The sequence below is a fragment of the Eutrema salsugineum genome, unplaced genomic scaffold, assembly GCF_000478725.1.
Source record: "Eutrema salsugineum unplaced genomic scaffold, Eutsalg1_0 scaffold_16, whole genome shotgun sequence".
Lineage (NCBI taxonomy): Eukaryota > Viridiplantae > Streptophyta > Magnoliopsida > Brassicales > Brassicaceae > Eutrema > Eutrema salsugineum.
This window is the reverse complement of record NW_006256858.1, coordinates 2567933-2581864: the sequence shown is the minus strand read 5'-3', so window position 1 is coordinate 2581864 and position 13932 is coordinate 2567933. Positions and strand designations below refer to the sequence as shown.

Here is a 13932-nt window from a genome sequence, read left to right as displayed (position 1 = left end):
GACAAGTCGACTTTTTGAGTTCTGTAGTTTCGCGGCTATTGTGCTCTTTCGACTTCTCAGTGTTTCAAGTATTTTACTTTTGACTTTAGTATCCTATTATATGTTTCCAGGCTTAGTATCGTATCTTACCTTTATATTTCATCTTTGTATTATATACGAAAAAATTTCAGTGAAAAAAAAGGAAGGAGACAAGTCGAACGTGAGTGTTTTAAGTACAACTTTGGATACTAAACCAAAAAGACTAAGTCAACTTCTTCATCGTTAACTCCAAGCAAAGTTTAATAAAATTTAATTAGTATAGAACACCTAGCCCACATTCATTACTGTAGACTAACATCCTCTGATCCTCTATGTAACACTTATTCCGTACATAGTTTACATTTCATGTCACTAGCTCATTTACTAACTTAAAAAGTATCTTTTCTATCTTCTATATATAGCGTGCTAAACTATTTATATAAGAAAGATACCCAAACTTTCAATCAAATTTTATGTATAACGTCAAAATTTGGTTTAAAGTTGGTTAGTTAGGTTAATTGTCAAAAGCTCTTCTGTAATACTTTTTGAAAACTATTCTCGTCGATAATAATCTAACTACCATGCCGCTTGCTCTGGCTTCATGCATTCTCGTCACTCCCGTCTTCGTAAGAATGTTGGAAGCGGGTGCGAGCGAGACTTTGAGAGTCGAGCATTAGAACGCTTAGGAGTAGGCGGTATAGTAGAGGCAAAGCGCCGTGCCGTCTTTGCCAAGGCTTGTCATCGTCGACGTCGAGGAAAAGCCCTTATGTCCGAGGAATATACATGGAGAAGGCCACGTAGAACATGAGAGGTTTCATGTATAACTTTGAAATATGATCTCGTCACTACAACCACGTGGTGTCAACTCATGAGGGGATTCTAGGAGAGAGCTTAGAATGTTTATGGGGCCGAATCGGAATATATAATTACGTAGTCTAAGGGCTCTTCAAGTCGTTCATATTATCATATATACTCTTCTAAATACGGGTATTACTATAAATTTAAACTCAAGCACAAAACAACATTTTATTTTATTTATTTTTTCATAGAAAAAGTTATATAAAACAAAATCTAAAAATTTTTAATGACATAAGTTATTCCTATAATCTAAAGAAAGAAACTAAAAATCTATAGGCCACATGTTATTTTGTTTTTATATGTGGTATTACAAATAATAAGAATTAACTATAAACTTGAGATTTTGTTTTTAAGAAAAAAAAGTTTTATTTAAGTTATTACAACTAGTATATATCCCTAGTTATTATCATATTTTATTAATTTCAACGATATAATTGTGGCCTATAGACAGCTTTGTTCATTAGTTGACCATAAATGTATCGATCGAAAGTTCGTGTGACATCCCCTACCCCTAGTGCTACTCAAAATAACGTCGGGGAAGATCAATCCAACTAACTAGTAACTAAGATGTAATAAATCGAAATGAACGGAAACTCGGCACATGGCACGACCTCACCACTCTCGTAAAACTGATGAGTTGCTCTTATAAAAAGACTACATGATATATAAACTCATATATATATATAGTATCTTAAGATTTAATTATTCAAGATCTTATAAAAAAATTTGACCAACCAAAAATAGTGTTGACATAGCTAGTACCCAAGTATAGGGGATCTACGAACATGTATCATGTACCCAAACCGTGTTAGATGATTCTGTATATACTTCTTCATTTATTACGATATATATAGAGTTCCAAAATTCAGCCATCTCTAATCCTGGCGCTGGTCTCAAATAATACTATGGCCATGACCATGAGAGTTTGCTGAATTTTATTTGTTCGTCCAAGGTCCGCATGACAATTAAAGATATTGGAAATAATTTGTGGAAGAAGATAGTTAATTAAAGACCAAGTATACTGTATTCTCAAAACTCGAATATAAGCTTATTTTGATAAAATAATTCTTTCAAACCCAAATATTACAATGCAAACTTTTTATTTTGATACGAAGAAAATACAACATGTCACAGAAATCAAGCATTCCAAAATACAACGAAATAGAAAACCACATAATAGTAATCATGAAGATTCAGAATCTGGCTTAAAATAATCATAAGCAGCAAAGAAAGTTTGAGATAATGTGAGAATCAGCAAAATAACTGCTGCGGAGAAAGAGCAATATGCCCAAGGGTTATCGAAGTACTTGTGGTTCAAAGTCGACTTCCAAGCATTCCACTTCCTGAACCAGTTCTGGTGATAACATTGAAGAACCTCAGTCAACAATTGAGACAAATATATATCATTGGTGTTGAAAACCACTTCCTGACATAACTGGTTGAACACATTCGCAACCTCAGAATTTTCCCCTAGCGAGTGTTCGATGATACCACGGTGATGCAAGTAACCAATATCTTCAGGAGAATCTATTAAATTGTCCATAAAAATTATGTAGGATGTTATGTCGTTGCTCGAGTCGGTGTGGCACTGCTCGAAAGCTATGAGATTCAAAAAGAGAGATTTGGTACCTACAAGCAAAAATGGAGAGGTGGTGTAGGCTTGTAAGTTTGAAGAATATTTGGATTCTATTTAAAGAAAAAACTAACGGAGCATTTGTTTCATTTTCTAATTTAGAAACTTGATATTTATAGATAAAGCGATTGTAAACCTGACATATATACACAATTGATTTTGTCACCTACAAAAAAGATAACATACTTTTCTGGAACTACATATCACACATATGATTCCTAACATATGTAGTCATTATCAATGCATAGAGAGGACTAAACAAGTGTATAAATGCAAGATTTCAATAATAATAAGAGATAGGAAAATAATATAACAAAAAAAAAGGATAATAGAAGATTTAGTTTACCGTCATGGATATGAAGACTAGGTATCTCTAGATAACCGTTGTTGAATTTAATATCCCAAAACCGGTCGGTTTCTCTTCTCTTGAACTGAAAACCGGCAGCTTTTAGTTCGGTCACGGTAGGTACTATTTGTTGTAGGCGTTTGTCGGCCACGCGCGAACCCCATTTTAATGTATTTCCTGACGACTTGGGCTCCTGTCTAGGGTAGAGAAGACTTCGCCGGAAAACATCGAGACAGTGCAATTCGCCTAAGCCGGATGGGTCAATGGATGATGCATTTATCTCGGCCGTTGGCATTAATGGGTCAAAGAACCGGACTACTAGTTGCGCCACTGAACCGGTTTGGTTCTGTAGCTCAAAGAGCCGGTTAAGTACGAACAAAGGAAGTTGGTTTTCCAGCATTATCATGTCACGTTGAATCGAATGCATCGATCCTCTCATCGCAAAAACTGGATCGTTGCGATCGTATCTGCATAACATCCGAAAATAAACAAATCAATCAAGATCAGCAAATTTAGATGACTGGATCTGAAATCAGACCGGTTTAGCAAGAATATGAGATAACCAGAAAACTGAATCAAGATTACTTGAGTTCCAAGAATCCTTCATCGCCTCCTGCCACTCCTCTGAGGAGCTCGAGGATAAAACAACCATCGAGAAGAGGCATTTGTGTGAACACGGCACTGTTCAAACTAATGGGACCTTCATAGCAAGCACGAGCCTTTTCCTCGAGCTCTGCCATGGCGTCAAGAAACACTTCAATGCCTTGCTTCGTACGTTTCAAGACCTTATTAAGCGCACGCCATTTGTGGCACTCCATGGACCGGGTTTGCTCTTCCCCATGGTGGTACGGACCAATCGAGACAGTTTGAGGGAAATACGACTTGTTGTCCTTCTCGTGAAGGTAATGTTGAACTTTGTAGATACAGAGCTCGCCTCTGCTAGTTCTGTCATCGTCTCTGTTTGCTTGATCGAGCTTGTCTTTTATCGAGATCACCCAATCACGTCGTGCGGTCCCGCTCCCGCTCCCTTTGACCACCTCGACCGTGCCAGGTTTGAAACTGTTGTGCAAGTTTTGGTCTTGACCAGGTCTGGTAGTTTTGGGCAAAGGGCGGGTTTTAGGATCTTGATTATTATCCGGTTCGGATTCTTGGTTTTCGGCTTTGAGTCTTCGGAGGAACATTTTCAACTTGTCTTTGTCGTATCCTCCACTTTTGACATGTTGCCCGGTAAGCCTTAATCCCCTGAAAAGTGGCTTCGGTGGTGGCTTCTCTGGTGGCTTCGGTCGTGGCTTCTCTGGTGGCGTTGGATTCTCCATTTCGTTGGTTGAAGCTTTTTGGCGAGAGAGAGAGCGAGAGAGCGAGAGAGGAATACTTGGCTGAATCAGCGAAGGCGTAACATTTAAAGCTACACGATCTGGCCATGTGTTTGTATTTTTATATTTTATTTTGGTCCTACAACTTTCATATAAAAAGACTACGTACTTTCTACGTACTTTGATAAAAACAAAGACTATCAAGTGACAAGTCTATATATCATCATCATAAATGATTGTTATACTATAGTATATTAAACGAGTGAGATTGTAAATGTCAAACTTCATTGAAAGATACTTAATTTTTAATTCTTGTTATATACTAATACTACAGTTAGATGAAATATCCCTTTTGACTCTTGTAAAGGTCTGACTTTCCCTATGATTAACGTAAATTTAGAGTAATTTTAAAAGATAATTTTGCCAAAAAAGTTTGGTTTTAATAAAATATTTTCAAAAAGTCAATGAAGTTTCAATCATAAATTAACACCAACAAGAATACAATAATTTTTTCTTTCTACAGTTGTTCCACGAAAAACAGTATAATTTCGTAACTTAATAGAAACATATATGTTTGTAAGTGTGAATGTAGTTAACTACATAATTAGAATATGAATTAATATGTAATGACTAACATACTATTATTAAAAATAGATAACCATTAGTAATAGTTTTCTTCTTGTTTAATATAGTTGTCGATTTCACATTAGAAATTGAGAAATTGCTCACTTTAAATATAAAACACTATCTTACTATCCTTTTTACTGTTAAAAATACAAACAGCCAGGACCAGGAGATGCTATTTTCTAAAATAGTAATCGAAAATATTTTCATACGATTATTAATTTAGAAAGAATGAATATCGTTTAAACTAGTTGTCTGTATAATACTGCCTTTTTTCTGGCTAAAAGGTTAATATAGTTCAATGCCTTGCTTCGTACGTTTCAGGACTTTACTTAGAGCATGAGCATTAGCGGCCCTAACCCAAATTTTAGTGGGTTGCATAACATTATTTTGTGTTAAAAAATTAGAAAGGGAGCCCAAAAAATCATGGATCGACCCATAGCTAAGCAATTTAAGGGCCGAGCCATAATAAAGCCCTTGTGCGACGTGTCAATTTTTAATAGGATAAAAGAAAAAAAAATGAGTTCTCGCGTGTGGGGCGAAAAAAATCCGAGGGTTTGACATTTTGCGAGAAAAAAAAACACCCGAGAGCTCTCTGTAGGCGATTTCGATGGCGATTGATTGCGAATTCTTCTCGGAGCAAATCGACGGCGGTTTCGACTGTTTTCCGGCGGATTGGATCATCGAAGGGCGAAGGTTAGTCGTTTTTGTAGGATTCGTTGTGTTTTATGCGTGTTTGTTAGGTTGTTTTCGAAATTAGGGTTTTGAATTGGGGAAAAAATTGGGGGTTTTTGTGTTGAATGAAATTTGACTAATCTCAGTTAATAATACTCCTGAATATTGTTGTTTGAAAGCGTTTACATGAACATATAGACTGTATGTTGTGAACTGAAGTATATGATCGGTTCTTTGTATTTCGGTGAAGTATTTTTGAGTTTAAATTCTTTTGTTACTGATGTTTATGATCGGTTGGTGATGTATATGATAGGTTTTGTTTAGTGTATCCATATATATCATGTGAGTTTGATGATTCAATTGGATTCAAGTATATTATCGGTTTTTTGTAATCGGTGAAGATAATTTGGAGTTGTAATTCTTTGGTTACTGATGTTTATGATCGGTTAATGCTGTATATGATAGGTGTTTGCATTTATATCATGTTATTGTTAATGATGTTGTTGTTGTGAATTTTTTTTTATGATCGGTTATTGTTGTTGTGAATTTTTTTTGCGAGTGTAAATGGAGAGAGAGCACTAGGGATTCTTGATGCTGATGTTACTTCCTTCTAAACACAGCCCAAGGTAAGTCTTCTTCAAACCAACAAACTTGTAGTTAGCATCTTGTTTAGGGTTGATAGTTGCTTTCTTTGTATATGATCGCATAGTTAGCATTGAGTGTAAATGGTGGTAGTTGTCTATTAGGTGAGGAGTAATGGTTTAGTAAGGTGTTGCTTAATTTTAAGAAACATTTAGTGATTTAAAAGCTGTCTCAAAATCACATCAAACATCTCAAAAATTAACTATTAAGCTAACAAGTAGTAGCTTTCATTAAAGCTGCTTATTAAATGTACCAAACTCTTAAAAAACATCACAAACACTAAGTCTTTCAACTCTCTTTCAAATATAGAACTCGCTTGTTCTAAAAAACAGCACAAACTCTAAAACTTCTTAAACACTTATCTTCTAAAATAACTCTTCTCTTCACAAACTTTTGTTCAAACTCAAACGTTTGTCTTTCCTCTTTCACAAACTTCCTAAATCTAACTCTTCTATTCTAAACACTTGTCTTACAAAAACACATGGATTCTATGAACCCAAACGGTAGCTCACAGGGTTTTGTGAACCTCTTAACAAGGCAAGAGGAACACACACTCTGTTTTTCGCAGAGTATAGACCCTGGTTCATCTCAAGTCCCAATTTTTTCAACCCAACTCTTCCCTGACCCGAGTCCTGCAGCTGAAGAACGAAAAGAGAGGAGGAAGTGGTCACCTGTAGAAAATGTTGTACTGATAAGTGCATGGCTCAACACCTCCAAAGACCCAATCATCAGCAATGAACAAAAAGCTGGTGCTTTTTGGAAAAGGATAACAGAAAGTTTCAACAACTCTAAGAAGATGGCGAATGAACAAGATAGAGAGGCTGGTCAGCTCAAACATAGGTGGCAGCGTATTAATGACCACGTTTGTAAGTTTGTAGCTTGTTATGAAACAGCTTTGAAGCAGCAAAGTAGTGGACAAAATGAGAACGATGTGATGAAGGCAGCTCACCACATCTTCTACAATGATCACATGTTCAAGTTCAACCTTGAACATGCATGGCGAGAACTCAGACATGACCAAAAGTGGTGCTCTGTTTCTGCTGCTAAAGAAGGTGGAAAGCCAAAAAGAAGGAATGTCGATGCAACTACAGCTCATTCTGAAAGCTCACAAACCCAAAGCCTTGATGTAGAAGAAGGCTTCGAAGGAAGCAATATGGAGAAACGGCCACAAGGGGTTAAGGCGGCCAAGGCTGCAAAGAAGAAGGGAGTGGCATCTTCCAACAAAGAAGGAGAAGTTGATATGAAGAAGCTACAAACATTGTGGGATCTCAAGGATAGAGACCTTGCCATGAAGGATAAGATCACTAACAAAAAACTGCTTAACACTCTTCTCCTTAAAACCGGACCATTAACAGAGAGAGAAGAAGCATTGAAGACTAAGTTTATTAATGAATTATTGATGTAGTTGGTGTATGACCCATGAATCGGCTATGTAGTTTTTGTGTTTGTATTTGATGTCAATGTAGTATGTTGCTTAACTTAAAATGAATCGGCTATGTAGTTTTTATGTCGCTTAACTTAAAATGTAGTTTTTATGTTGCTTATCTTAAAATGTAGTTGGTGTATGACCCTTTAGTCTTTTTTTGTCAATGTATACAATTATGCAAGTTTTTGGTACATTCTTCTTATTAATAAAGCAGGTATGAATGGTGGGAGCTTGAAGACCGTAGCTTTTGCTCTGAGAAATGGACCTACAAGGACGATCAAAGGGAGCTTGAAGACCGTTCCTTTTCGTATAGTTATTGTAAACCACGAGTTATAAGTTTTGGAATGTAATGTTTTGTCATTTTTTTGTACACAACAAGTTATATGTGGTGGTTGTAAACTCTTATCTTTTTTGTAATCCACAAGTTATATGTGGTGGTTGTCATTTACTCTTCTCTATTTATAGCTGTAAACGTCAACATAGTTTACTCATCAACCAATAAAAATACCCATTTTCTCTGAATATTTTGTCCATCTTCTCTAAAAAAATTCCTCTCTTCTCTAAAAAATATGGCTTCATCTTCCAACAATGATTCTGATGATTCATTTGATGAAGCGGTTGATGAAGTTTGTGAACAAGCATTTGATAATATGTTTTACGCAATGTTAGATCATCAAACCGCAACGACGCAGAAGAGGAAAAAACGTGCATATATAGAACGAGAACGCGAGCAAGGCCACCACCGCCTATGGAATGACTATTTCTCTGAAGGTTCAACATATCCGCCACATGTTTTTCGACGTCGTTTCCGAATGAACAAGGAATTGTTCATGCACATTGTCGATCGCCTATCAAATGAAATTCCGTACTTTCAACAAAGAAGAAACGCTCATGGAAGGTTTGGTCTATCCGGACTACAAAAATGTACGGCAGCAATTCGTATGATGGCATATGGTTGTCCGGCTGATGCAGTTGATGAATATCTCCGTCTAGGTGCAAGTACTGCACTGTTATGCTTGAAAAATTTCACTGAAGGAATAATTCAATTGTTCGGAGATGAGTACCTAAGAAGACCCACGCCCGCAGATCTTCAACGATTACTCAACGATGGAGAGAGACGGGGATTTCCCGGGATGATGGGAAGCATAGATTGCATGCATTGGGAGTGGAAAAATTGCCCTACCGCTTGGAAAGGGCAATATACACGAGGTTCTGGAAAACCGACAATTGTCTTAGAGGCGGTAGCATCACAAGATCTTTGGATATGTCACGCTTTTTTTGGACCTCTAGGTACCCTAAACGATATTAACGTACTAGAACGTTCACCTGTATTTGATGACATTTTACAAGGTCGAGCTCCTAAAGTTCAATACTGGGTTAACGGACACAAGTATAAGATGGGATACTACCTCACCGACGGTATTTATCCCAAATGGGCAGCTTTTATACCAACTATTCCACTGCCTCAAGATGATAAAACATCATTATTTGCCACTACCCAAGAATCTACCCGAAAAGATGTCGAGCGTGCTTTTGGAGTTCTACAAGCTCGTTTTGAAATTGTAAGAAATCCAGCTCTTTTCTGGGATAAGGAAAAGATTGGCAATATTATGCGTGCATCTATCATATTGCATAATATGATAGTAGAAAATGAACGGAATGGGTACACTCAATATAACATAGAAGAATTCCAATAAGGAGAGTCAAGCAGAACTTCACAAGTAGACAATGAGTACTCTACAGAGACATCGTCAAACATCGGAAATCTTATCGGGATACGAAATCAAATCCGTGATCCACAAATACATGAACGCTTGAAGAAAGACCTAGTTGAAAATATATGGAACAAATTTGGCAATTCTCAAGAGTAGAACTACAAGTTTTACATTTCAAATATCTGTATTTTGAATTTTAATAATTTCATGTACTGTTCTATAATCTTGTTTAATATGTAATGAATGTTTAAATTAAAGATTAAGTTAATAATTTTTGCAAAAAAAATATTAATTTTTTATTGCTAAGCAACTTTCTTACAATCCCTTTAATGCAACATTTGATGATAAAAGTTGCTTAATTATCCTTAAACTCAAAAATAATATTATATTAATGCTAAGCAACTTTCTAATAGTCCCTCTAATGCACATGCTCTTAGCGTGCGCCAATTGTGGCACTCCAAGGACTAGGTTTGCTCTTCCCCATAATGGTACGTAGTACATAGAATTTTTTTTCCTTTTTTTGACATCAACGTAGTACATAGCTTCTTATTTATGGAACTCATGTTTATAATGAACTAGTAGCACCTTATGTAAACATATAGTATATCTGTATATATATTCACACTTCAAAGCTATTATCTGAATTCACATATTATATAGATCTAGAAATATGGTCGCACCATTTTCACACATCTCTCAACGCCAAATCAGTGACGGATTTTTAGAAATAGATTAGTCGAATCAGAAAATCTAGTGAAATCATCTAGCAAGCAGATTAAGAGGCGTTAATTATGAACAACACAACCTAGGGCCACACTTAAATAAAAATATAGGTGAAACCAAAACCTGAAAATTGCTCAATCTACTTTTGATATATGACTTCAGAAAGTAAGCGAAAATCAATACCTAATATATGGAATTGGAATACAATAAAAGGATAGAGTTAAGAAGTTACAAACATTCCAATTTCCAAGTTGAATGAAATTATAGAAACTTTGGAATATTAAATAAAATTAAGATGGTGGTTTAAAATAAGGAAAAGCAGTAAAGAAACTCTGAAATACTGTGAGAATCAACAAAAGAACTGCAGCAAAGAAAGAGAAATATGCCCAAGGATTGTTGAAATACTTGTGTTTCAAGATCGCTTTCATAGAATTCCACTTTCGGTTATAGTTACGGTCAACCTTATTCGACAATTCTGATAAATAACTATCTTGGAGGTCGAAAGCCACTTCTTGACATAGTCGGTTGAACAAATCCGCAACTTCAGAATCATTTCCTAGCCAGTGCTCGATGATACCACAGTAGTGCAAATAGCTAACATCTTCGGCAGAATCTATTAGATTGTCCATGAAGATTATGTAGGATGTTATGTCGTTGCTTGAGTCGATATGGCATTGTTCAAAAGCTATTAGATTCGAGAAGAGAGACTTGGTACCTTCAAAAAATACCAGAGACCATATGGATGTTTTGTAAGTTTAAGAAAAGTGTACAATTTGCTTATATCATTCCGAATTGGTCAAATAGGGAATAAATGACAAATTATTTACTTTAGTAGCTTGTGGAGAAAAATTGAAAAATCCAATATATATGAAATAAATAATTTGGTTTTGCTAACCTTTGTATAAAATAAGAAAGAATAAACGAAAAATGTGAACTTACCATCATGGATAAGTAGTTTGGGTATCTCCAAATAACCGTTTTTGAACCTAATATCCCAAAACCGGTCGGTTTTTCTTCTCTTGAATCTAATACCGGCCTCTCTTAGCTCTGTCACGCAATGTATCAGTTGTTGTTGGCGTTTATCCGCCACACGCGTTTTCCATGACCACCGGTTTCGTGATATCCTCGGCTCCGGTTTCATACTAGGCCGAAGCAAGCTTCGACGGAAAACATCCAGACAATGCAACTCTTCTGTATCCTTGTCAGAAATTGGGTTAAAGAACTTATCGTTTTCTAGCGAGTTCTCAGGTTGTACCTGGTCGGTTTTGTTTAATGGCTTATCGGTTGGCATTAGCGGGTTGAAGAACCGAATTGCTAATTGCGCAACTAAACCGGTTTGGTTATGTGGACCAAGTTGTAACTCTAATAACCGGTTGAGTACGAATAGAGGAAGTTGATTTTCCATCATTATCATATCACGTTGAATTGAATGCATTGATCCTCGCATTGCGAAGACCGGATCGTTACGACCGTATCTACACAACACCACCAACAAAGATCAAAAAGATAATATGAAATATCAAACCGGTTTAGTAACTTTAGTTCAAAAATTTAATCAGGCTTACCCGAGTTTCAAGAACCCTTCATTGGCTCCTCTAAAGAGCTCAAGAACAAAACAGCCATCAAGAACCAGCATTTGTGTGAACTTGTTACTGTTCAAATCAATAATACCCTCGTAACAAGCACGAGCCTTTTCCTCAAGCTCTTTCATGGCATCAATATATATTTCGATGTTGTGCTTGGTGCGTGCCATGACCATATTGACTGCACGCCACTTGTGACGGTCCATGGGCAAGAGACGTTCATGTCCATGGTGGTATGGACCAAGCGAGACTGTCTGAGGGAAGTAGGACTTGTTGTCATTCTCTTGAAGGTAATGTGGAACTCTGTAGATACAGAGCTTGTCCCAACTAGTTGTGGCGTCCTCTCTAAGTACTTGTTCCATCTTGTCTTTGATCCAAATCACCCACTCCTCTTGTGTCTCTTCCGGTTTTTGGATTTGGGTTTGGAGTTTTTTACGCATCATTAGGGTGAGCAAGTACCAGCTCAACATCCGTAGTGGTTTATAATTTCTTCTTCTTCTTCTTCTTATGATGATATCGGGTACAGAAAGATTAGGCCCAAATGGTAGAGATGGCGGTGGTGGTGGTGGTGTCGGTGGTAGTGGTGGCGAGGGTGGTGGTGGCGGTGGGGGTGGCGGTGGCGGTGGAGGTGGTGGCGGTGGTCGAGTAGGTATGGCCATTTTTGTTGGTTGAAGCTTTTTCAGGAGATTGTGAGTGAGACAAAAAGTCAAAGGCAAAGATGTAACAACAGATTTAAAGCCAAAAAGCTTTGAGAAATTCAGATGGGTTTCTCTTTCATTATTCTATTATTAAAGTTAAGAGAAAGAAATTAACTTATGTTATTTTGTTGTATATTGGAGAAACTAAAATGAGTTTCTTTAAATTATTATTTTTAATAAAAATGTATTATTTAGAAACTTACATTATTATTTTGACAATAACACAAACTTAAGATATTAATAATCAGAATTAAAAAAACAACAAAAACTTAGCAGAATATTCTTATTATTTGAAATAACCCAAATTTAACAATAAAACTTAGTTAGCAACTTAATGATCTTCAAATTGTTGTCATATATGCTCAACCAAATCTGCTTTCAATTGGTGATGAATTTGTATATCCCGAACTCTTTTCCGATTATTGAACATCTCAGCGATATTTGAATGCATGTCTGTAGAGTATTCTTGATCCACCTGTGCATTTCCTTCTCCTTCTTCTTGTTGGAATTCAGCAACATTAAACTGGTATCCGTCACGTTCGTCCTCTACTATCATGTTATGGAGAATGATACAAGCCCTCATAACTTTTCCAATTTTTTCTTTATCCCAACTAAGAGCCGGATTTTTAATAATGGCAAATCGAGCTTGCAGAACTCCAAAAGCACGCTCCACATCTGTTCAGAACCCCTCTTGACGTTCAGCAAATAATGTTGCTTTCTGACCCTGAGGAAGGTTAATGGATTTGACAAATGCGGCCCAATTCGGATAAATACCATCTGTTAGATAGTAAGCCAAATTGTATGTCGTTCCGTTGACAGAAAAAGTAACTTTCGGAGCTTTACCTTGTATGATATCATCAAAGACAGGGGACCGATCTAGAACATTTATATCGTTTAAAGTACCTGGAGGTCCAAAAAACGCATGCCATATCCACAGATCATATGAGGCTACGGCTTCTAAAACGATGGTGGGCTTGCCATGACCACGAGAAAATTGCCCTTTCCATGCGGTGGGACAATTCTTCCACTCCCAATGCATACAATCGATGCTGCCTATCATCCCAGGAAATCCTCTGCTCTCTCCAACAGCAAGTAGTCTTCGAAGATCCTCCGGTGTGGGTCTTCTTAAGTACTCATCTCCATAGAAATTAATTATACCTTCAACAAAATGTTCCAAACATTTACGAGCCGTAGTTGAACCGAGACGAAGGTATTCATCGACAGTATCAAAAGCAGTGCCGTATGCCAAGAGGCGAATTGCGGCTGTACACTTCTGAAGTGCAGAGAGACCTGGTCTTCCGGCAGCATCAAGTCTCTGTTGAAAATAAGGATGTTCATTGGACAGACGTTCTACAATTTGCAAGAACAATGGTTTGTTCATTCTAAACCGTCGGCGGAATAGATTTGCGGGATATGTCGCATTTTCTATGAAGTAATCATTCCACAAACGGTTGTGGCTCTCTTCACGATTTCTTTCAATGTAAGATCTTTTCTTCCTTGGATTCCTTGTCTCTTGTTGCTCACCATACCCACTAACAAGGTTTTCATAAGTTTGCTCATAAACATAATCAAAAGCTTGATGGAAGTATTCATCAAACGCTTCATCTAAATTATTGTTGGAAGATGATGAAGCCATTAATGAAAGATGATTTCGGTGAAGAAAGGGTGTTTGGGAAAA

At 36.8% G+C, this 13932-nt stretch overlaps 3 protein-coding genes and 1 pseudogene across 6 annotated transcripts; 1 reads left to right on the top strand and 3 right to left on the bottom strand.

Moving 5' to 3' along the window:
• Positions 1-1967: 1967 nt before the first annotated feature.
• LOC18021078 (UPF0481 protein At3g47200) lies at positions 1968-4171 on the bottom strand. The gene is made up of 3 exons (XM_006403989.2): positions 3441-4171; positions 2856-3322; positions 1968-2505 (listed from the first exon to the last, which is right to left on the bottom strand). The coding sequence occupies exons 1-3, from the start codon at positions 4169-4171 to the stop codon at positions 2060-2062; spliced, it is 1644 nt and encodes a 547-aa protein (XP_006404052.2). The 3' UTR covers positions 1968-2059.
• A 1162-nt stretch (positions 4172-5333) lies between these two features.
• Positions 5334-9325, top strand: LOC112087893. Of its 4 annotated transcripts, none has more exons than XM_024158045.1 (3): positions 5334-5488; positions 6088-6093; positions 7750-9325. In XM_024158045.1, exon 3 carries the CDS (start codon positions 8105-8107, stop codon positions 9230-9232), a length of 1128 nt encoding a protein of 375 aa, XP_024013813.1. In that variant the 5' UTR covers positions 5334-5488; positions 6088-6093; positions 7750-8104; the 3' UTR covers positions 9233-9325. The 4 variants fall into 4 exon arrangements, with proteins under 4 accessions (XP_024013813.1, XP_024013814.1, XP_024013817.1 ...); XM_024158046.1 differs by having other exon boundaries at positions 7747-9325; XM_024158049.1 differs by having other exon boundaries at positions 7750-7983.
• A 938-nt stretch (positions 9326-10263) lies between these two features.
• Positions 10264-12215, bottom strand: LOC18021077 (UPF0481 protein At3g47200). The gene is made up of 3 exons (XM_006403988.1): positions 11539-12215; positions 10913-11448; positions 10264-10688 (listed from the first exon to the last, which is right to left on the bottom strand). Exons 1-3 carry the CDS (start codon positions 12213-12215, stop codon positions 10264-10266), a joined length of 1638 nt encoding a protein of 545 aa, XP_006404051.1.
• Positions 12216-12585: 370 nt separating this feature from the next.
• On the bottom strand, positions 12586-13650 carry LOC112087814 (annotated as a pseudogene).
• Positions 13651-13932: the final 282 nt, after the last annotated feature.